This window comes from Ptiloglossa arizonensis, chromosome 3 (genome assembly GCF_051014685.1).
Source record: "Ptiloglossa arizonensis isolate GNS036 chromosome 3, iyPtiAriz1_principal, whole genome shotgun sequence".
Lineage (NCBI taxonomy): Eukaryota > Metazoa > Arthropoda > Insecta > Hymenoptera > Colletidae > Ptiloglossa > Ptiloglossa arizonensis.
The window spans coordinates 19012345-19036922 of record NC_135050.1 but is presented as its reverse complement, the minus strand read 5'-3'; the positions used below and the strand labels follow the sequence as shown (position 1 = coordinate 19036922).

Genomic DNA, 24578 nt, shown 5'->3' with positions numbered 1-24578 from the left:
GCCATCACCCGAAGAACTTAAGAAACTCGAGAACGGTATAAAACGGTATAAAAGTAAGAGAAACTCCTTAGACGTCTAACACGAAATTCCTGGGCTGAAAGTTTTTCGCGTGGCTCGCTCCGAAATTGTTACGGATCCGCCATTGTCCCTGCAGGAAGGGTTTATCTCGATCCCAAGGGGGTAGGGGGTCAGGGAGGTAGGCGGAATCGTCGCGTCGCGCCGAAGGTCCTCTCCTATCGATCGTTCCCCAGACACGCGACGCGTTTAATTTTCTTAATGATCGGCTGCGCCCGGTGCGACCGAGGGCACGCTGAAAGAGCTTTCAGAGAGAAGCGTGGCTCCGTATGACGTCGTCAAAGAGACTCTCTCCGAGCCACGGCCGATACCGTCGGATCGCGTGATTCCGTCCCGGCTTCTCACGCGATCCGCGTTTACTCTTATCGACCCCTTCCCTCCTTGTCCCTTCGACTCGCGTTCCCGGAATCTTTCGATCTTGCGGGATCTGGGTCGTACCGACGTTTTCTCTCTATCTATTCCGAGCTATCCAATTCGGTTAAACGGCGCCCAATTGTCTCGATCGGAGCGAACGTAGGCTCGGGGACGCGCGAACCTCCTCTCGATTCCCAGGGAATAAGCGGAGCTGGAGGAACAGTACGAACACGGCGAAGAAGAGGACACCACGACGGGTGTCCGGATCGCCGACGCGACGATTATCGAAGAACGCGAATCGCCGACGCGTGATCGGCCTGCGAATCGGTACGTCGCTCGATCGGACGACTGCGTAATTCCGCTGCCCGCTCTAAATTACGAAACGGGCGTTACCAGAGAAGGGCTTCGGCCCGTGTAGAGTGGGCCGTTCCCTCGATTTTTCACCCGGTGCGCACGTTTCACCGCTACCGGTTAAGAGCCGCGTGTTCCCTTATCCGGCGTTATAAAACGATAACGGGATAACTCCGGCGACTTCTCGCCGGCGGTTGAATACCAATGCGCGCCGGGACAGTGAAATTTTAAGATTCCGACGAAGGAAAAGAGGTTGTTTCGGCTCTCGTCGCACGGGCTGCTGTTCGAGAATTTCACGGTGAACGATCAACCGGAGAGAGATCGTTCGGATCGTGTAGACGTTGAGGAAAGTTACTTGGGAACGTTGTACCCATCGATGACGTATTTGCAAACAATACTGGGTCCACGGTAAAATAAATGTTCCGAGTTAAACGCAAATAATCGATTTTATTTGGACACGCGCGCAAACTCTCGTCCTCCGTGTGCGAGCACCGTTTGGTAACGGTTCCGGAGTAACTTTGAACGGCTGTCGAGGATTTTCTCGATGGAGAGCCACCTTTCTCTCCGACATAGTTCGAGGATTATCGAAGGGACGGTAGCCGGGGAACATTAAAAGCAGCGGTTGCCTCGGGATAGACCGTATTTTTTTTTTTTTTTTTTCTACAACTTCTTTCGTAAATTCAGAATTTTGCTCGATAATGAACGTTTATCGAAACGCGGCGTGTACGGGGAAATTTACGCGAAGATCGTTCCACGTTCTTTTCGTCCACGACGATATCGAACGTTTCTTTTCAAACGAATTATTTACGAGGGAAAATTAAACCAGTTTCCGAAGGTCGGATAAAAGACCTTTGAAACGACCGCTCGATGTACGTGGAAAACATCGGCATTAAAGATTCATTACAGGATCGGAGGAGATACTTCGAACCGAACTGGGACATCGACGATAACGTTCGAAAGGGTAACGAAATTTCGGCTCAACGAGTGGAAAGTATTCCGAGATGAAAAATCGATCGCGGGAGAGATCCACGCGACGAATCTCATCGTTGTAATTAGTTTAGGACCGACCGATAAGGGCTCCCCCGGACCAATGAAACATTAACGAGACTGCATCTGGCCAATGCTCCAATCAAGTGTGATTGTTCGAAGTTGCGAGTGGTCGAGGACCCTACCACGTTTGGCACATAACGCGGATCGATATCCATGTTTCGAGGTCGACCACGTCCGGTGGATAGGAATACCATTCCCGGTATTGTGCTCTGTGCGTGTCCCTTCTTTTCGAGGGCCGCAGCCTGTGCGGGCGCACGACAGACACAGATTATCGGTACACACAATGCGGAATTGATCCCTGAGGCATGCCTCTACGTAAAACTTTCGGAGATGAAAATGCTCCGGATTGATTGCTCGCTCGTGCTTCACGTGGGAAAATTCAGGCTGCGTCACGTGAATAAACCGTGCGGGTTTCGTCGGCATATTTATTAAACGCGAACAAAGGGTGGGTTTTCGGTTGTGCGGGAACACGGGATGTTGCTCTTCGGAGATGTACGTCTTTGGATAACAAATCGATTCCTTCGAACGGAAAGACGGGGAACTACGATCGGTAGTTACAGGGGTTTGTATCGTTCCGGGTAACCGGAGGGTAAGTAACGATACTCGGAAGGTTGCTCGTATTTTAACGAAAAAATTAACGCAAATAACGTTTCGTTTCATCGTATCGATGGGTAGCGTTCTAACCGTTCGGTCGAAATATTACGGTAGCTGATTAAACGTTCGAGCCCTTTACTCGTTTCAAAAAGCTATTGTATCATTTATCGCGCGCATTTAAAATCACGCCCTTAGATGTGATCGCGGCTCGTCTCTCGTCCACGGAACTCCGAACCGAGTTTTGCCATCGGACAAACTATTCTCATTAACCTTGCAATTGTAATATTTGATCCGTTCTCGAGGCGGAAGATCCTTTAATTATTTCGAGCAGTGCATACAGTGTTGCATCGGGGAGGTGTACTGGATGTGTAGGTGGCGGAGGGGCGCAAATGCCACTCAAACGATTGAAACCCTGCGCGCTTCACGGTACTCCGAGTTGGCATTACACGCAACCGGAGTTTCGTACGAGTGCGGGCAGATTTCATACGCGATTTCATCGAGAAAGCTGCGCGCACGGGGCTTGCACTAATTTCCCGGCCGCCGTACAAAACCAAGCGTACACTATTTTGTGCTTGGCGCCGCGCCAACGACCAGGTAAATACACGTATCGCGGGGGATAACGTCGTTCCGCTTCTGGAGAGGTGAATCGCGAACGAATCCAGTCGGTCGCCCCTTAATTCGTAATCGAGCGTTTCGCGGCGACCGGGTTCGATCAACGAAACATATTTCGAGCGTTCGTTTCGAGTGCGGGCCAAGTATGTTTATCTTTGTTTCGAAATACACGGCTTTGGGGTTTCGATCCACGCGAGAGTTATCGATAACCACCGATCGACCGATTCCGCGATTTTGGTTATCGTCGGTAAGTAAATCTATCGAAGAGCGGAGATATCGTAACCGCGCCCCGTTATCGGATGTTTAAATTAACGGGCAAGGAACGAAACGTATCTTTCCGAAATTATCGACGTACACGGTGGAACACGGGTAGAACGCAATAAATCGTTAACAGTGTTGTAATTTTTACCGAAGCGGGTATTTTTAACGGGTGCGAACGGACTTTCGCTTTTACAATTGCGTAAATTCGCACGAATGTTCCCTTTAAGACGAGTAACGATCGTAGGGAAGAAAGTTGCACAGTTGCGATACAGAATCGTTGTTAACGAAGAAAAGAGTATTCTATTCGTGACGCGTCGAAAGAATGCTCGCGGTACCATCCATCAGCTCTCTAACGCGAATTGAAACTAGAGACAAAGTAAATTTCGCGAAAAACCTTCGGTACTTCGCAAAGATATTAAAAATGTCTTCTCACTGTATCTTCGACCGGTAAAGATACAGAAGCAAATTATTGAGAAGTTCCATCGCGAATTTCGTAGATTTGACGCAAACGGTGCCGCATGGAATCGTTCTCGCGAAGAAGAACCGAACGTTCGTTCGCGAAAACTTTATTCTCGTTAGAAAAAGTACGTACACGGTCACTTTGCGCGGTACTCGTCGATACGTCCGTGGAACCCGATCGATTCTTTTGCGTGTCGAGTTTGAGCACCGGTTGCAATCGGATCGCGAATTAATTAATTTCGGATCAGAGAGCGAATCTAATTGTGTCGATCGTCGAGAAGCGAGTGTTGACTTTCAAGGATCGCCGGGGAAAGGATAAATTCGGTCGGTGCCGACACTGGAACGGGGATGGGGTGGGTGCCTATCTAATTTCACCTCGTCGATATAATTCGATCGCGATAAATTCCACGCGAACGACTACGAGGGAAATATTACTCCCGGCAGGCGTGGCGGCCACCCTTCGAATACGATTTATTCGATTCCGTGTTATTCGCCACTCTATTACGACGTCCCACCCCCCGAACCCCCACCCACCCTTCCGCTAATCAACTTACGCCGATTCCGTTTTAGTCGCGCGCGCGGCCCGAAACGAAGGTGAAACGGGACGGGATTGGTACGGAGGGGTGGTCGGGGGTGGTTCGGAGGCTTAGCCCGAAAGCAGGAGTCGTCGATAACGGGACACGGGTTAACGCGATGTACACGGGAACGCTTTTCCCCCTTTCGGTCGAACCGCTCGAAACACTGCAATATGCGACTCGACGTCCTCGAGAGCCCGTGGAGAGGATATTGCGAAAATAAAAGAGTTAAATTAAAAATTCTCGGTCGAGCTGGCTCCGTCCTTGGACGACGACTCGGGAATATTCCTGCGGAATTCGAACGCGAAAGCCCGAGAAAAGAGAGCTTCGACGACCCCATCCCCGAAGGCTTCGACTTTTATAGCAAGCCGGGTATAAAAGGCGGGGCTTTGTGCCTCCGTAAGCCGTTCTTATCGATATTTTTCGATACCGTCAAAGGGGTGACTTTGCCCGCCGGGGATGACTTTGCCCAATTTTCAAATAAAACTTTGTATCTTTTGCGCGTAACCGGTGTACATTCGGTAACCTCGGTCGGGGTACAGCGTTTCTTTGCTCGTTCGTACATCGAGCCGATGATCGCGGCCTCGTTTAGAGCTCGGTGAACGTAATTGCGATTGTCGAGCTCGCGAGTCGACAAAAGAAGGAAGCTCGTTGCGTCGCGTCTTTTCGACGGGCCTGCTCCAACCTCTAACGACCTCTACTTTCTCTTCCGTTACCCTCTTGCAGACACCTTAAAACCGTGTTCTCTCGAAGCTACGTTTTCCTAAATCTACGCTACGATAAAACTACGATACTATCGAAGGTAGAAACCTTGTCGCGGTATCGAAGAATTCGTTCTCACCGATTCGGTCGCGGACGATCTAACGTTTCTCTTTCGTTCGGTTTCAGAACGACACGATGCAAGTGGTTTGGCAGTACCACGTGGAGGAGCCAGTGTCCGCGGCGGGTGTACTGCCGGATTACGGCGCGGTGCGAGGATCCAGACCGCTTTATCTGGTGCAAAGGGACGCCCAGCCGAAGCCGAGCTCGCGCAACCAAGAAGCCGAGCAGTCGCTTAAAACCTGGGACATATTGAACCAGCAGGTAGGTATCGGAGTCATTTATCCACGTCCCCTCGCGACTCCCAGACGATCAATTACCGCTGCGCTGTATTTTATCCTTATGCAACGTAACCACGCGCACCGGGGCCGTGGCCCGTTCGACGACCGATGATGCGCGAAAACCAACGGAGATCGCGTGGGCGGAAAATTATGGTGTAATACGAGCCATCGCGCCGCGAGTATCCCATAATATGATTACACCGGACGGAAGAAGGATACGGGACAACGCGCAGCGCCGTCTTACGTCCGCGTAATGATAGATCGGGTGTGTAGGTGGTAATAATGTAATTGATAGGTGTTCGCGGGATTTTCGGTGTTTGGGGAATTAACCGTTCGCGGGGGTGTGGTTGAAACTGTGTGTGTAACGCAACGCGAGCGAGCGAACTAACTCTCTCGAGTTTTTGCGCGCACGGATAGGTACTTTTCGCCTCGTGGATTTTTGTTCGTTCAGCCTTTACACCGAAGTGTACGCCACCGACCCGGGAGAGCTTGTTTCGTTCGGTTGCTCTCGAGAGCCGACGAGTGTAAGCGCGGACCTGTTGTCGCGGGTTGTCGCTCTTGAGGACCGCGTTCGGTTTTTTTTTCACTTTCCTTTTTTTTTATCGGAGCCGTAGACACGCAGGGATTTATACCGTACCAGTCGTAGAATTTTTACGGATAATCCGTCGGAACGATAATCCCCGTTGTACAAACTCGTAATCTTACGGGCGAATTCGAGAGGTTGTCTAGAGGCTCCCGAACGAAATTCAAGTACGTTGAAACTTTCGCGAAAAAGATCTTTTGTTTTTACCTTAGGTTTCTGTTACCGCTACTCACGATTTCGATCATTTATTTTGCGTTCGTTACGAACACGGGGCTGATAATTTCTTCGTATCCTTGTTTTCGACGGAGACATCCATTAATTCTGATGCACGAATAGTCTACGAATCGTGATCGATAGCGTTACAGACGGTGTCCCATCGCCTAGCGTTGAAACGCGCTGCACATTTAGTCCGTACCAGCTTCGTTACAAGTGCCAGGTGTTCGACTACTCAGTTTTCACCACTACCGGGAGACTGGACTCGAAATAAGAGTCCGTTGTATCTCTTATCGATTCGAATCGTCTTTCACGTACGTTCTCTTTCACCTGTAAATAATTCCACGAGGTATCCGTTCGGTCGATTTTGATCCAATCGAGCCGACCCGTGTCCAAATCTGTGTCCCGGAGCTCCGTAACGAGATCCCGCCATATGGTCGCAAATTTCAAGGGTCCAGTTGTCGGTCGGGCTCTGTCCGCAATCTGTTCGCGCGCGAAGCGTGCCGTTATTCGTTCGTTTCGACACTCCGGGGGCCATTCGTCGTCCCGATACCGCTACGTACTCGGTTACGATTTCTGTCGCGCTTTCGTTCCGCGAACGCGATTCTCCGGCCCTCGAGGACCCTGGAAAACCCCGAACGGTGCAGGTGAATCGCGAGGGGCGCGGTGTCCGTGCGCGTGGAACTCGGTTCTGCGCGCGAGATGAATGTTCCGAACGCGTTTAACGTTCACGGGCCGGGCACGAGTGGATTTTTATCGGATGCGAGCCGCGGGAGCATTGTGCGCCGAATTTATGACGGCATAAATCTTAACCGGGTCACATCCGGCAAAAACTATTCGTTCATTAGCGTCGCCGGGTCATAGATTATGGGTCGACGCTATCGCCCGGGATCGGACAATGCTAATTCCACGGGCTGCCGGGTCTTGCTTATAGTTTATATCGACGTGGCAGTGGGACAGGGGTAGGGTGAGGGGGTTAGAGAACGGCCAGGTAGGGACGTATCGTAGCGCGATTTACGCGATTCGCAACGCGGAGGTACGGATCGATCGTTTCGCTCGAGCCTCGCGGAGAAAGAGGCGAGCACGACGGAAAGAAACGAATATCCTGCTCGACTTCTGCTTGGAAATATTTTCCGCGTTGCGAGGAAAAGCCTCGCTTCGATGATTCGGACGTAAATGGAGTCGTAAAAAGCGGCGCGATTCAACGATACAGAAACAAGAAACGCAAGGAGGGACAAGAGCGGGGCGAGGTGAACGAATGGCAAGGGATGGGGCGAGGCGGGACGGCGGTGGTGCAAAATCGAAACTATCCGTTCGAACGTCTTCCGTGTTTTAGTACCGTAGGGTAGATGGAAGGGGGGCCCGTGAAAACTGCACGATTCAAAGGAACCCTTTATTCGCGGCTCGTGAAATTTTCCACCCGTCCAAGTTCCTCGTAAAATACACGTCCACGTACGGGGTGTTTCGGGAAGAAATCCAGGAACTTCGTCAGCGTATTTCGGGAATCATTTTGAACGGAATGTGTGTCGTGTGTGTGGTGCGAGTCGGTTCGACTTCGTGCGCGAGATTACGATCGGAAGTAAATACAACGGGTTGGGGTACAGGCGATGATCGTTCGCGTGCTCGTTGAGACGAGTCGTTGTTCAATGTGTTCGCGTTTTGCATCGGTAAGAGCGAAAAATCGAGGACGTTGCCGTTATCGACGACCGTGTCGATGTTTCGCGAACGCGAGACGACGATTTTGAACGTAAATCGGCGCAGAAACAATTTCACGCGGTTTCGAGTAAATAATTATCGTCGATAGTCAAGTAGCACGAATGTATCCGGTTACTGGTGGTTCGAATCGTCCCGTTTCGCGTTATCTCGAGAACAAAGCGACTCGGGTACGATATTTAATAATACTTTTCGTCCGGGTGACTTCTCGTACCGACAAAGTGTGTGGATTTCGTTCCGGAACACTCTGTGTGCGCGTACGTTTTGTTTCGCTGATAAATCGGTGCTTCGATATTTTTGAATAATTCGATCAAGCGACGCGTGTCGCGTAATGGAAGCGGCGACGAACGGAAAGGGGGCATTATCAGGAAACCGGGGACGAAATAATAAATTGGAATTGCGGAACGGGCGTTGCGCCGTTGGATCCGAACGACGCTAATTTCGTCAGCTCTGTTTACAATTTATATCGAATGGAATCGGCCGAGCCGGTCCAGGCCGGACCGGGCCGGGCCGTGACGATGCGCCGCCGCGCGTTTCGGTGCTCATCACGCTGTAACAAATTACAGCTTCTCCGAACTGGAAAGAAATTATCCGCTCGCCCGGCAAATGAAACGATTTCGCGTCCCTTTCGCCCTTTGCTTCGATACTCCCCGCCCCTGCTGTGAAATTGTTTGTACTTGGTCGAGTAATAAGTTCATTCTACTCTTTCGGAAGCATCGCTCGATTTCCACGAACGTAGATATTTGTCCTCTATCGGTCGAAGTATGCAGCTCGTTCGAATGTATACATATTGTTTCAACGTGCTGGAAATTTAATAAAAAAATTCCGCGATGCACGTACGGTGGCAGCGATCGACGAACGGGCTCGAATTCGAATTTTTTCTCGGATCGTATTGAATAATAATAACGATGCGTCTTCGTTGCGCCAAGATCGCGTACAGAAGGAGATAAAGAAATAAAGAAGAAAGGAAAGAAAGAAAATTGGTCCAAGTACGGAACTGAGAATCAAAACACAAGTACGGTACAAGAGGGAGGTACAATTGTATACCGCTATTAACCTAAACTCAATATTTTCCAAGGGAATTCTCTGTAGCTATTCAGAGAGCACACCTTTGTATATATAATAATTGCAATTAATAAGACGCAATACGGACCGCTCGAAGTTTTGATCCTTTGAGGGCATTGAAAACCAGACGCTTCGGTATATCGGTGGAAGAAAGTCTATAGAATGTACGAGTGACTCGAAAGAGGGCAGAAGCGATTAGTCTACGCTCGGTGCCACTCGAGGTTACCGAAGGACTATCCCCACCGTGCATAATTCGACCAATCGCGTCGCTACAGTTGGGCGTCCGAAAGAATGCTTCCGCGAGGATCCAGTAGCGTTCGGTCTCGTCTACTTGTTCGCGCTGTTTCTCGCTCGCGATCGGACGAACGACCTTGAGAGGCCAATCGAGTTTAATCCGAGCGCGGTGCATACTTTCTACCTCTCTCCTCTTCTCGAGACTCCAGAGCGCAATTTCTCGCTCGTCGAGACGCCCGGTAAACGCGTCTTGAACTTCTTAATCCCGTCCACGGTCGATTACGCGACACGCGTTCCCCGCGTCCCGGAAACTTTCTCGACGCTCGCGTCAAGCGTCGCGGTTTTAATTGTCTCGGCGAAGAAGGCGGACAAACGACGACGACGACGACGACGACGACGACGACGAGAAGGAGGACGACGACGACGTTAAAGTTGGTAGCGCGCGTCGCTTATCATAGCGAGCCCTCGTCTAGCTCTCCTTACTTCTTTCTTTGCGCGAATGTTACTTGTTCTTCGCTAACTACGTACGCGGAAGTTCCGTCGAGGCGGTCGAATAACTTTTGTATCGCGCCGCGATGAATATGAATGTCTGCTGGCACAAAGGGACGCCAGCTTGTTAGAACGGGTTTGCATTCATTCCGGCTCCCTTTCCCAGCCGGGAACGATACTTTTTTTTCCCCCGCGGACCACCATTCTCGCGACGAATCGAAAGCGAAACTTCGTCGACGAGAGCCGAATCCGCCCGCGGCGTATCGCGTTCCGTGCCTTCGACGTCTTCGCGGTCTGCCCTTTATTCCTACCAGATATTCGTATTTTTTTTTTTTTTTCGAGACACGGTACGAATGTAATCGTCGCGATAGACGGTGTCCGTTGTTCTACCGTAAAAAGGATCTTTGCGTAGGAAAATTTTAGAACGAATGTTCCAGCGTGGAAAGTGTTCTACGGTGAAAATCCTAGCGCAAAAAATATTCTACCGCGAGAGGTCCCGCGTAGGAAATATTCTGGGGTAAAAATCGTAGCGTAGAAGAAAATGAAGAGTTCCGGTGTAGGAAAAAGATTCTACGGCGAAAAAGAACGCTGGAGAGTATTGTATTTATGTGTCGGAAATATCTCGAAAAGGAACTCGACTGTTAGTCGAGATACTCCGTAGGTGGACAGTGTCGGAAAAATGTTCGAAATATTTATACGAAACGCTAGTTAATCGACTTCGTTAACCGTAATTCTATTTCCCGTTGCTTTCGACTTCGTATAATTTTGAACAGACGGTATTCAATCGCGGTGCGATTCGGGTCACGTTATCGCGTAATATTAAGAGTGGCATTTCTCGCTTGAAATTGATTAAATTATTCGCGTCCACTCGCGTTCCCCGCTCGCTGTCAAACATTCCCCATCGGCGCGTGACGTATCTCTTGTCTTATTTTAAAAGATCGATAAAGTTATAACTCCGTGCCTACTGACCCACTTCTTTCGAGTACAACGCCTCGGTAGCGTTCTCGCCATCTCGAATACATCCGACGGAAGAGAAATACGACGCGATAGCGACACCGGCGAAACTGGATCCACCGATGGTTTTTTTTCTTTTTTCCTCGCTCGTTTCGATATCCACCGATCCGTCTCGGTGCTTTCTTCGAATGGATTCCGGGCGGCCAGGCACCGAGCTTGAAAGGGCTCGCGACGCGTTATTAGCTATTTATACGAGCGAAAGCGCGGGTAAAAAAGTTGGCGCCGAGTTGGGAAACAGGAAAGAGCGAAATACGAAGTCCCTACGCGAGTCAGCCAGTCGAGCAGCATAAAACGCGTTTTTATGTGGCCCGTGCTTCAAAAGAAGCCTCCCATTTGAACGCATAGCACGCAAAACGCGGCATACCCGGAGGATAATTATCGTCTCCTCCTCGTTCCAAGAAACGAGACGCGGCAGGGAAAAAGCAACGAAGGGGGTGAGACGCGTCGTGAATCGCTCGTACGACAACGTTTGTTTGCGCGAAATTCACGAAGACGGACGGAATCTGCGGTTCCTCCGCGGGTCTCGTTTCGTTCGATCCGGTTTTAACTACTCGCCTCGTCGACTGTGAAGATTCGATTCTCTCCGCGAATGAACCGATTCTGAACGTAAAAAAGTAATTCCGGACGAATCCGTGGCACCGCGCGAGAAAAATATTAAGTAGAATTGTGCCATTATTCGTCGAAGGGTATCGAAGAGAAATGATTTTTATCAATCAGAGAATTTTGCTTCGTTTTGGCAAGGATGTGTACCGGTCGCTTACGAGTTAATATCGAAGCATTTTCCGGATATGTTTTCCTAAACAGTCTTTTCGTCGAAATATTCCCCTTTGGACTTTTTAACGCTCGAATGATTCTAGGTATGCCATGCATTCGTTCTTCGATCGTACCTCGAGCAATGTGCTTCGAACGTTCGTTTAGCAGGATTCACGAGCGTCCTTTCGTCGTTGGTATTTCCCAATCGTCGAATATATACGCTTCGAGAGGATTAACTACTTGCGTCGATATACGGAAACAAAGAGTACGCGGACTGGGGACGATAATAAAGTAATCCGTGTTATCCGTCTCTGGAACCGTTAGAATCACCTTCGGGTAATTATGTTATAAAGTACAGGGTGTCCCAGATTTTTCCGACAAACTGCGGAGACTTGATCCACAGACGAGAATAAGAAGAAGATTTTACACGAAAATCGATAGATAATTTATCAATTTGGCAATCTCAAATGTTCTCAATCTCGATACGTTTCTCGAGATTGTTTCAATCGACGCGGCTTCTAGAGAAACACGGACTCAAATTTGTTTGCGCGGCACGGTATTCGAAACTCTCAAGTTCATCGAGATTCCTCTTCGAGATTCGAGATCTAACGCGTTTCTACGTTTTATTTCTCCGTTCCGCGAACCGACGAGAATCGAGATCCCTCGTTTAAGTCCAAGCAAATGCGATGCACATCTGTCCGAGAATCTCGGTTTACGAGCATCTGTCGTAAAGTGATATTTAATTCGCGTCTCGCGTGGTTGATTTGTCTTACCGGTTATTACGATATCGTAGAATGTGATTTCGGTCCATCGTCGCTCGAGAAACGTCGAGTTTTCTTCGGTCTTTTCTTTCCGTAGGAATTCTCGGATGGTTTCACCCGTGCCCCGAAATACCGTCTAGACTCGAACTCGTTCGGTCTGGATCTTTCGCACCGTCAGCAATTTTTTATCGTCGAATTTCACTGCGCCCCGTATGGCCGCGACGATCGCACAAACCGTTTATTAATTTTTCGGTGACAACTATCACCGTCGACCTGAATTTCTCTCCTCTTTTTCGATCTCTCCCTCGAGGTGCATTTCCATTTCTCGCTGAATATCGTTTATCTTTTTTCCCCAGCCGTTGATACTAAATCTCTAACGCATACTTCCGTTTACTTATTAACGCACATCAGTATATATTTTCCTCTCTGTTCTTTTCTCTTTTTTTAACCGTTAATATTCAATCTTTAACGTATACTTTCATTTGCTTATTAACGCACACGCGTATACATTTTTCTCTCTGCTCTTTACTCCGTTTTAGTCGTTAATATTAAATCTCTGTCCTTTCGTTTCCCTGTTAACGTACACGTACACGCGTACGTTTCTATATTTTACTCCCCGTTCGTTTTTTTTTCTCCGTTTTATCCCGTACAGAATGGGACTCTTTATCCGTTGGACTCGTAAATTAATAAAAAAAAAAAAAAAAAGAATTTCGAATTGTTCCCGGTCGCGTGAGGAAAGTCGCTCTCGAAACATGGACGCACGACTCGGAAGCCGTGGAAGAAGAATCGTAAACACAGCTCGCGAGCCTAAATCTCCGGTTCGCCCGTGGGCGTCCGGCATATTCGACCGCAAAACAATAAACGCAGTCGTCCCTCTCGGTAATCTTGACATCGATAATTTCGCAGAAGCGCGTGGGAGAATCCGGCGGCGCAGTGGAGCTCAGGGCAGCCGAGAAATATGGCCGCGAAAAAAGAATTGCAATTTTCTCGAGACGCGCGCACACCCTGCGGCTGCAGCTCGAAACAACGTTCCTTTCCTTCGCCATTTTTCTTTTTTTCTTTTCTCTCCCCCGATGTTTTCTTTTCTTTTCTTTTTTTTTTTTACGTACGCAATCGACGAGATCTTCTTCGAGGAGGGATTTTTGTAATCGTTAAAAGGGCCGTGATCGCGAGGCGCGATCCATCCGGTCGACGTCGATCCCTCGAACGATGAAGCATCGGAGCTGCGGATTAAACTTTTCAATACGGATCCCATCTTCCACTGTTGCGGACGTCGATTCTCGTCGATAGATTGTCTCCTTCGAGATCACTCGTTAACTGGAATTATCCGAAATCGAGCACGGTGGAGAACATCCTTTGGAAAAATTATTTCAACGTCGACCGAACGGTGGATATTCTATTATATTTCGGAGCACCGATAAGCAGGCCACCGCTGTATCGAATCTATCGAAAATTGATCCGGGCCAGTGTCGTTTCTAAATCTAATCTTCGGAGATATTGCGCAGGCGTAGTTTAGATTGAAAATCGATCCGTTAGACGATCTCCAGCCAGGAGATCCCAATTATCCTACGTGTAATTTCCGGAAAGTATCGAACATTGTGCTCGGTTCACCGAAAACTTCACGTACGATTGTTTCTCCTCTAGAAACCTACGAAGTCGTAACCCACGAACGTGATCGAAACGAAGCTGGCTAATTTTCCTGCGCTAAATACACCGGTCCACTTTTCCCGCGTTAGCTGCTAATGCATTTTTAAGTAAACTCGCATCACGGACCGAGAACCGAGAACTCCGTACGCAAGACTATATTTTAACGCGAAACTTGGTATTCCGTGGGTTTCGGTGACTCAGCGTGCTACCGGCGAAGAACAAGTTAATGTAAGATGATAAAGTAACGCTGAAGCTCTTACTCCGTGGTCGAGATGCAGGAACGAGAAATAAGTGGGACAAGCGCGATGCGCAAGTTGCGCGTGTGACGTCGCCCGCGCGTACTTCTTATTCTATTAGACGTGTTGGAAAACTTGGAACACAATCGTGCATAATGAAACGCGGCTGTACAGAGGGAGATCAGCGACACGAGTCGCGCGTGATGCGCATGAGCGACGTACTGCGCAACAACGTTACTTATCAATTTGTTCTCAGACGTTGTCGAGCGAGCGCTTCGAAACTCCGCGTTATCGCGGACGGAATAAAAAAATTGTTTCGAACGTCGCTCTTTACCTTGCTCAATTTCCGAATCGATTAAAAGTACCGTACCAGACTGCTCGATATTCTCCGTTTCGAGTTCTCGGTAGCATCTTCTTGGTGTAATTCGTTCTTTGAGCATACTCGGGAGAGAGATACCAGGATCTTAACCCGTATCTCCACAGAAGAGAAAAGTGATCACATTGAAAAAAAACGACAACGATGCTTTTTCTAAATTTCTAATTTCATCGAGGACGAAAAAATGTCTCGGTGAATTAAAATTGGTCGAGCGCAGTCGTGGTTCGCCCGCGCCGGAACACTCCGCATTAATTTTTGTTCGAACGACAATGGCTCGAAACAGAGACACACGAAAGTTCGAAACTAGTCCGTAGACGTGCAATTTTCAAAAACAACGGTAGTTTCGCTCGTTTCGTGCTCCGGGCCGAAAATCGGTTGCCCGGGATTAACTTCGTCACGCGAAATGTCCGGATACGGGGAACTCGGTCGAAGACAGTTGCAATTAGAAAAACAGTTTGGAGTCTGGCGTTTCGGCGATGGCAGGCGTGTACCTCGCTAAATACCACGTTACTCCATTAACGGGGTATAGACAGATCCAACGTTTCGGCTCGGATTCGTGCAGCGTCGGATGAGTTTCCAGTCGCATTGTACGCCTGGCTTGTACCGAGCGTTAACATTCGAGAAGTTTTGAGAAAGCATTAACGAAATTCCTCGCGCGTGTACGGCCAACAACATCCACCGTTTCGTCCCCGATTCGTTTCATCCTCTCGTTTCGACGTACGAGTAGGCGTACGAGAGCCAGCGGTCTTCTACTCCGCGTAACCACCAGTCCCGGGGGTTGCTCTTTTTCGTTGCACAATGTGTACACGCAAACAGGAACAAGTTTCGGAGTTGCGATCCAAGAAACGAGTTCTCAAGTGATCGCCGGAGTTCGAGTTGTCCCCTAAGAGATGTACAGGGTGGATCGTCCGACTCGAGCTAACGTCGTTTCATTTCCACGTTTTATTATTTCTTAGGTAAACTCGTACGGTCACTTTTCACTTTATTACGCCGAATCGTATAATCTTTTGCCCATCGGCTAACATCGAGACGAATAAAAAAATTACTATTTTATTTTGGAAAGTAAAATTAACCACCGTGAAAATTTCTATGGAAATGAGAAGAGAAGAGAGAAATTTCTATGGAATTGTCGCCTAAAAGGTGCTTCGAAATCATCCACGAGGACGATTCGTCCACCGGTTACGAAACAAATCGAATCGGTCGAGTTAGACGGTCCACCCTGTACACGAACACATTTTATCCCGAATGGTTATGGATATCTTAACGTGTGTCCGTAATAGGATAGTAAAGTGTACTTTCGTCGAAATTACCCTCAGGAGCGAAGAACCTAGAACCTAAATCGTGGTTATTATGGATCGATATCTCTCGTGAGTATTTACAGTTTCGAAATTACCAACGGTAATATTTCTTCCGTTGGTTGAAAGTATTCTTTTATCGAGCTCTCGAGAATAAAAACAAAATGGAAGGTATATTTAACTCGTCGACTCTACCGGTTCCCTAATGCTCGTTACAATCCAGTTCGACCGTATTCCTAAGCACGATAATGTCCTTCAGCTACGAAAGTGTATAATTTCCAACGAAACAAGTATATCTGTACAAACGAGCTTCGCTTCCACGAACATCGAATTGTGCTCGAAACTTTTGAGCGGCGGTGTAGGTACGAACAATAACCCCGGCTAACGTGCTAATTTAGGATTCAGCGTAAACAGACTTGGAGCTCCAACGATGATTAACGCGTACTCGCAATGAACCGAACTGTGTCTCCACGAGGCGCCGTTTGCGCGAACATATTTTCTCGTTTCGAATAATATATTTCGACGTTGCGCGGAACCCGTGTCGAAACGTATAGACACCGATTCGTTTTGAAAATACGAAGACGAATCTCGAGTCGGGGTTGGAACACGTTTCGCGTGGAACGTGGACGCGTGGTTTCTTTGTTGGTCGCCGGCTTTACAAAGACCGATTAGAACGTCCGATCCAGCGCGAATCGCAGTTTCTTTCAAAGCTCTTCTTTCCAAAGGTTGTCGCCCGGTTAACGGTACGGTATCGAACCAGCGACGATCAATTGTCCACGCGTTGGCATTGTTTGCCGCTCGCCTAACGTATCGACGTCGAGATCGGGTACCGCGTCTCGCGTAACGCTCTCGAAAAACTGTATTTTAATCTCGATATTGCGAAGCGATCGCAACACGAGTTTCTACCGTTCCGGAACGACATTAAGCGAAATTGAATTTGACTTTCTCGCTGTCAATTTGGAGAATGTACTCTGCGCTAATACCACTTTGCAATATCGAGATTCAAATACCTTCCGAACTAATCATTTCTCGACACAAATAGGTTAATACCTGTCGGTAAGATACAACGAGCTCCATCCATTAACGCATTTGAAATTGTACGATTCCGTTCGAGAGAAAGTCTGCCACCTTCGAATTACTCTATTTCAATCTGCACCCATGTTTTATAGAGTGAATCATTTATTAGCAATTGGGATTCGTGGATCGAAATGTAACAATAATGCGAATACGTTGACGTTGGTCCGATGTTGTCCAAGCGTTGAGCCGTTAAACTATTTATCGTGGATATATTTAACCGATTATCGGGAACTCCGCGAAGAACTGTTCAATTATAGCTCGTTTAACCGTCCGTTTTTGAATCGTGTTACAGGTTCGTTTACCCATGGACAAAGACTCGCTGCTCTCGCGGCGCGTTGTCAGGATACCAAACATCGATCGCAAACACCACGTCGTGAAGGTAAGTTTCCGTAGTTGTAACCTACTTGCCCCCCGACCGTTGCGTCGAGACTTACGCACCCAAACAACCTCGAAATTCGATTGAACCGCGATAAGTTTCAGCGAGGGTTTAGAATAAACGAGAACGATTTAATCAATAGTGGTTTTAATGCGCTCGGTACGTACACGTGTTTGTTGTTCTGAATATTCTTACAGACTAAAGACAATGACTCGCATTGCAGGTTCGCGTAACGCTTATCCTTACACACATACGCGCACTCGTACTTCCATGCACGATACGTAGATAATAAAGACAAGTATGTTATCGATCTACAGTTGATGATTCTGGTTGCATTTGTCGCGTAATCGATGGAATCTGCTTCTTCTCGCGGCTCGGTTACCGTAAACGCTCGACGAGAGTCCGCTTCGACGCGAGTCCCTCTTTAACCGATCGTATCGGTTAGTTTTACGCGCGTTCTAAACACTACGAAACAGATTCGAGGAGTTTACGCGAAATTAATCGCCCGTCGTGACATCGTTCCTCTGCTCTCGAATCGCGAGATCGCTTCATCGGCTTTAACTCGGAGATAGGATCGTAAAAGCGATCGCTCGAATCGTTTTCCGTTTTTAACCCTTAACGTATCGGATTGAACGATATTTACCAAGGAGGGTCTTCAAGAGTGGAGACTCGAGTAAGATATTAAAAATCGTGTTGATATTTCTCGCCGCCAAAGACAATCGAAACCGAAGATTCGAAACGTTTACGTGGAATAAATGATACTCGTTTCGAACCGTGCCCGTTGTAATACTTGTTGCAGGACGATCCTCGAAATCGTCGTAAACCGAGACGAAGTTCGATAACCGTGAGATCGGAACAAAGGGAAAAATTAATCTACGAATTGATATTTTCCATCCACGGTGATTTACGATCGACAGAGCCGGAGTAAGTTTCCGGTAGTCGAGACCGAGCTTCTCGATACAGTCGGTTTCTATCCACTATCGAGCTAACAGCATCTCGAACTCGATCGAACGTGACCGTGTTACGTAACGCGATTTCGTTGCGGGCTCTCTTCCGATGAATCCGCGAGGAAAGGCGATTAGCTTGTAGATTCCGATAACTCCGTTATTTGAAATTGATCCGTCGTCTCTGTACGACCGAGTCGCAACGAGATGCGTCGATTCGATCGAAAAATCACCGATCGATACGAACGCGCGACGAAATTCTTCCGAGCGAAGAACGAACGTTCGAGTTTCTTCTCGCGTTCGGCGAGCGTTGAACGTAACGCGTAACCTGTGTTTCTTTTTTTTCTCTCCCCGCAGTACGAGCCGGTGATACAACCCGGAAGTCACGAATACCTGCATCACATGACACTGTACGAGTGTCGCGCGGATCCAGCGAAATTGGAATACTCTGTGAATACGTTCGACAGTGTTTCCAATCAGTCGGCTCTTCAGTGCAACACAATCGCGGCCATCTGGAGTCTGGGCTCTGAGGTATGGCTACGTGACGCGGTATAAATGTAAATGAAGAATTAAACGAACGTCCACGCCTGGACGGGGGTAGCGGGGGAAACGGAATCGTAAACGAATATCGGTTCACGTGGACCGTAAATCGAATTCGTTTCGGTTGTAAGTAGATCCAACTCCGGTGAGCCGTCCACGGAACGCGTAATCGTCGCGAATGAAATTCTCGCGGACGGACGAACGTTTCGAGAAAACTTTGCTCGCGGGAGCGACAACATTTTTCCCTGTATTTTTTCACCACGTGCAGGTGGAAATGCACAGGGTGCTCTCGAGTGAAACGTTGAAACGAAGAAAAAAATACGAATCTTCCGGAAGTGTGCTCGCGAACGCTTCGAGAGATAACAGATTGCATTCTCTCCGTCAGAAATGCATCCTTTCTTCGATTACAATTGCGCGGTTGCCTATCAACTTGAAATCTTCCCGGTTAATTGTCACGTTGTTTCTTCTGGTATTCTCTCGATAGACGAGAGAAACGCAATTCGTTCGTTGTGCGTACGTTTCTATGCAAAAACGATGCGTTGAATAAGGCACGTGCATTATACGCTAAAAATGATATCTATTGTGCAGATGTACATCTCTGTGTCTATCTACGAAAAGTCCTAAAGAAATCCCCCGATTTTCCCGCCGAGCTTTCGTCTCTGTTAGCTCTGGTAATCGAGGACCCACGGCAATTTGTATCTTTCGATCGTTCGGTTAGATTCGTCGCTGCACGATGTTCGGTCAGGGCACAGCTTAACGCGGTAATTAAATCGCGGTGGAAGGTCGCGTGTGAAATTACTGGCCACCGTTCGCGATCGGTCGCGTCTTCGTCAGGACATTCGTGTTTCCAGCGACCGCGAAGAAACGAGTTTGCGGTGAACTCGCCCAACATTGGTATGCATTGCGCAAAACCCAGAATTACCACGATACACACCGTGTTCTCGTGTCTCTTGCTCTTGTCCCCGCGATGACGTCGGATTAACGTTCGCGGACAGTGATTTATCCTCGGGTAATTACTCCCGTAACTGATTCGTATCTCGACCGTATCTCGGAAATGATTCGTACCATCGATTGGAAACGGTGCTCGCGATTATTGTACAATATTTTATACAACGAACGCGCGACGTACTTCCACCGCGGCGATACCGTGTTTCGTGTACGCGCTTTGGCAATTTTCTCTAATTTCGCGACGTCACGAAATGACTCATGGTTCGAAATTACGGTAGCAGGCGCGACGCGCTAGCCCCTATTAGGAGATCGTTCACTGGCCCCGAGTAGTTTAATCGCTGGAATTGGAGCGACGAGCGAGCCATCCGAGATCGTTTTACGTTGAAATTTTTTACCAAAGCGCGTTCGTGGAACACGGTGTAACGCGCGTGTTTGTTAATTTACCGCGTCTCAGTCACCGACACTGTACAGCGCGTACCGAAGGAGCTCGATCGCAACATCCGGTATCTGCTCGCGGCGAGACACACGCCAGATTTCCGCGAGACGCGGTCGTCGCGTCGATCGTGCGTTTGCCAGGCGTCGGCCCCACCGAGACAACGTCTTCTGCAACGCATCGCGGCGTGGCCATTTTAATATTAGACTCCAGGCGAAGAAATCGGTCGACGACCCGAACAATTCCATCGAAAGATCCAACCAACGAAAGATCCAAGTTCGAAGTACCGATCCATCGACCCTCGACCGATTTCTTTTCTCCGGATAACGCGAATCGTGAAACTCACTCGCTCCACTCTGTTGCAAATTTTGAGCATCCGTTTCAGCGAACAGTGTCGTCAGAAAAAGTTCGTCCGCTCGATGGATTATCCCGCTTAGTGCAAAAACCAGAGAGTTTTCCCGAAAACGTTACAAACAGATATCAAAGGGAATTAAATTTCGCGGGAAAGCAGTCTCCAATGGAGGGAAAAAGTTCCGTGGAATAAATTCGAGGTGGTTTCGTTTTCAAAAATTTGCAATAATGTTCGTTGAAAAATTGATAGTAACCGTAATCTCCTCTAAATTCTCTCGAATTGAACCAGCACCGGGAACACGGACCGGTGTCGCGTTTCTCGCGGTTTCGACCTGTCCCTTCTTCGATCGAATCGCTTCTTGCACGTTGTTCGTAAAGCCAATGTTTCGAATTCGATGATCGGACTTGGCTCTCGTAGCTCGTAATCGATACGAGTTCCTCTGGTAATCCTTCCGTTCGCCGGTTTCATTCTTCAGGGGTTCAATTATCCGCCGGAGGCCGGATACGCGCTGGATCCGCACGCCGGGCCTCGCTACTACATGCTGGAGACCCACTACACGAATCCGCAGATGGACGCGTTCATAAGCGACAGCTCCGGTTTGCGTCTGCATTATACGGACCGGCTGCGCACTCACGACGCCGGTATCCTCAGCGTCGGCATCGACCCGAACTGGAGGCACATCATCCCGCCCGGTCAGCCCGAAGTGATCTCCGAAGGTCATTGCATCTCGGACTGTACCGGACAGACCATTCCCAACAGCGGCATCAACATATTCGCCGTCATCATGCATACTCATCAACTCGGGAGGAAGGTCCGATTGCGTCAGATAAGGTCCAGGGAGGAACTGCCACCCATTGCGTCCGACACCAATTACGATCCCAGCTATCAGGAGTATCGGAAGCTGCAGAAGCCCGTCAGGGTCTATCCGGTGAGTGCTGGCCAGCGGTTTCGTGCGCGTCGTGCCCCTGCATTTCGTGGCATGCTAATTCGACGTCCGAATCGGAGAAACCCGAGCGACGCGACGCGTCGGGAAGAATCATTGTACGTATCCAACGGGTAGCTCGTGAGATCGAAAACGGTGAGATCGTTTCTAGATTTCGTTCGTGGTACTCTCTGACCGATGGTTGGTCGGTCGGTTGGACGAACGCGAGAAACTCGATCGAGTAACGTGTAAAACGAAGAGTCGAACGTTTGAAAAGTGAGACGAGAAAAGGTTCGCGGTTTTTGGATATCGTAGGGAATATTTTTTACCGCGTTGTCTCGATAAGGAAGCAGAATTTTTTCGAAATAACATTTGCGTTCGCAATGTCATCGAAGCTTTTCATCGAGGCTTTTGGATCTTCGAAACGGATCTAACGCGAGCCGGGTTAATTCGATAGAAGCGGAACGTGGACACGAGAATTGCACGGGAGCGACGTAGATAATCGTCGAGTTTAATTCGTCGTCCCCATCGATCGTAGACGTTTTGTTTTTCGTTCCAGGGCGATCATCTGATAGCGGAGTGCACGTACTCCTCGGAATCGAGACAAACGATCACGCTGGGCGGCCAGACAACGAGGGAGGAGACTTGCCTGGTGTCCAGTCTTTATTATCCGCGCATCGAACTGTCCCTTTGTTACTCCCTGCCCTCGTTACGGACCGTTTTGGAGAGTCTGGGGATCCAAAAGTTGATACCGTGAGTACACGTCGCAACATTCCCGGACTGTTATTTTATCCGGCGCGTCTCGAGTATCGCGGAAAGCGATTCCGAATCGCTCGAAAACACCGGTTTCGACTCCTTTTTAACCTTCCACTCGAGCCGAAAGACCGTTTGATATTAATTTACACGGTACGCTGATACCACGCTAATGATCAACGCGCGTCTCTATACACAAAGTGACCAGACGTTTGTTCCTTTTACTCTGATTACTTTAAATTGGCAATTAGGGACGGCGATGGCCCGTGCGTCACGACCGCACGACCTGTCGTTAGTTCAACGAGCGCCGGTTATATTGCGCCAGACGCATCGTTCATTGCATTACGTAATGTTACGTGTGTCACGAAGACGCTTCCTGCGACGTGTCACGAACTTTAATGTAACAAGCGTCCTGTTTCGCTAAACACACTCTACATTGAATACCGTAGCTAAATTACTGTTATTACCACCGCTAATATCGACGGGTCGTTGCTAGTTGGGTCGTTAACTCCGTCGGGATCATCGTCGTCTTTTGCGTGACATCGGGACGAGATAACCGAGTCGCAACGAATTTTCTCCACTTAGCGGATCGTTATGCGCGAAGTTACGCGTCCGTTCTCGGTAACATTAAATTCTTAATTATCGTCGGCCGAACAGTCACCTCGTTGTTATCGAACGATCCGGTCTCGCCGGTACGTTGTACGGTTCAACCAATTAAAAATCATCTCTGGACTAAGGGGAACGCCGAATCGGTTTAATACATTCTAAACTTGATCGGTTAGCATTAGAAAGCGATCGTACTTGTCGATTTTTATTAAAGTTTCCTTCAGCTGGTTCGATGCAACTCTCTTTACGTAATCTTGCTTCTTTTCGAGTATCGAAAAAATCTAGTCGCTGCGGTTGTACAGCTCGACGAATTAAAAATGATCCCTGAAATAGGGAGAACTGGTTCGATTAAATCTCTTAAACTTGAATCGGTTACTGTCGAAAACCGAGGGTCGTATCGGTATATGCCTTCTTGTCGGTTTCGGTTGAAATTTTCTTAGCCGTGCGTGATTTTGTTTCTACTAAACGCTACTCGACACACTATAACTGCACGACTTTGTCTCTCGCGGTACACTCCAGTCCCCACCACCGATTCGCCCCACCAGATACTTACCACTCCCCTGCGGAACTTTTCGAACTCGTCGCGCTGTACATTCCGTTCTCCATCGCTCGCGAAATCAGCATACGTATTCGTCGGCGGGGAACGAAGTTGCGCGTACGTGAAAATTGTCTAGCCGCGAAAAATATACACCGAGAGCTCGCTCGTTTCCCCACGAGGAACCGGGCACAAAGGCTCCACGAGGTCGAGCTTTGTTCCCCCGTGGAACTCGCTCGTACGTGGATGCGGGTCATGGGAGCAAACTCGGTGTCTCGAAACTAATTCGAGATCCTATCCCGTAACGAATGGGAACGTCGAAGCTTGAACGTTCGTTCGTCTGGTTGCAGCGGTTCCAGTCCGGTGGCGATTCAAGAACCCCAACCGTTGTCCGGTATGACGCTCGAGGAGCGTCTTCTCAGCTACGATTGGGACACCAATTTCCAAAGCTTCCAGAAAGCGACGCGCGGCGGTACCTTCAAGCCGCTCTGCTCCACCAGCAAGGGACCGTTGACGGACACGGACACCCTCGAGGTCCTCTATCCGACGATTCTGACGCCGTACGAGGAGACCAGCGTCCCGTGCTCGAAGAAACCCCTCAGGAACAAGCTGTCGATGTTGTTCAGCGAGGACGAGGACATCGGTGCGCCGGTGGACCCGGACAGCGACGAGACCAACGCGGTGGAACGCGGCCAATTGGTGCGCAGCAAAGTATCGCGCAGCAGCGACGGTCCCACCGCCGGAAGTTCCTCCTCCGTCGGATCGTTTACCCTCGCGTTGATGCTCACCGGGGTCACGGTGATCGTCGGGGCGGCGTTCAGGTGAACGCTGGCTCGTCGTCACGACGCCGATCGACCGACGGATCGATCGATTCTGTTTATCTAGGACGCGGCCGTTTTTATCCTCTTGTTGATCGCGCTGGATCGAGGTTCGATGAGGAGGAGGAGAAGAAGGAGATGTTGAACGAGATGGTGGCGTAGGAGGTGTAAGAGAAGGAGATTCATGTAAGTACGTGCCGGTGTACTCTCCGATGCGTCACTTGGGCTACAGTAACTGTTGTCGTTCGTTCGGTCGTTGAGCGAGGACTGGATTTAGACGTTCCCGTAGGAGAGTCGGTTTCTGTGTATTCGGTCGACCGATAGCGGGACGCGTGGAGGGAGGGGGAGGGGGGAGGGGGGCGTGCAATTTTTCACACAGAGAGAGAGACGATACACTACGCGCGAGGTTCGTCGACGTCGAGAGTCGCGACGACGATATCGCGCCGCGACGCCTCGCGAGAACC

At 49.0% G+C, this 24578-nt stretch overlaps 1 protein-coding gene across 3 annotated transcripts in view; it reads left to right on the top strand.

The window, feature by feature from the left end:
• Positions 1-24255, top strand: part of Olf413 (DBH like monooxygenase olf413) — a 438131-nt gene extending 413876 nt beyond the window's left edge. For all 3 annotated transcript variants that reach the window (XM_076306581.1, XM_076306578.1, XM_076306580.1), the window contains exons 4-9: positions 5220-5414; positions 17180-17266; positions 18565-18738; positions 20956-21408; positions 21962-22155; positions 23647-24255. In XM_076306581.1, the coding sequence (XP_076162696.1) occupies positions 5220-5414; positions 17180-17266; positions 18565-18738; positions 20956-21408; positions 21962-22155; positions 23647-24121 (1578 nt within the window). In that variant the 3' untranslated portion in view covers positions 24122-24255. The remainder of the gene's footprint in view (positions 1-5219; positions 5415-17179; positions 17267-18564; positions 18739-20955; positions 21409-21961; positions 22156-23646) is intronic.
• Positions 24256-24578: the final 323 nt, after the last annotated feature.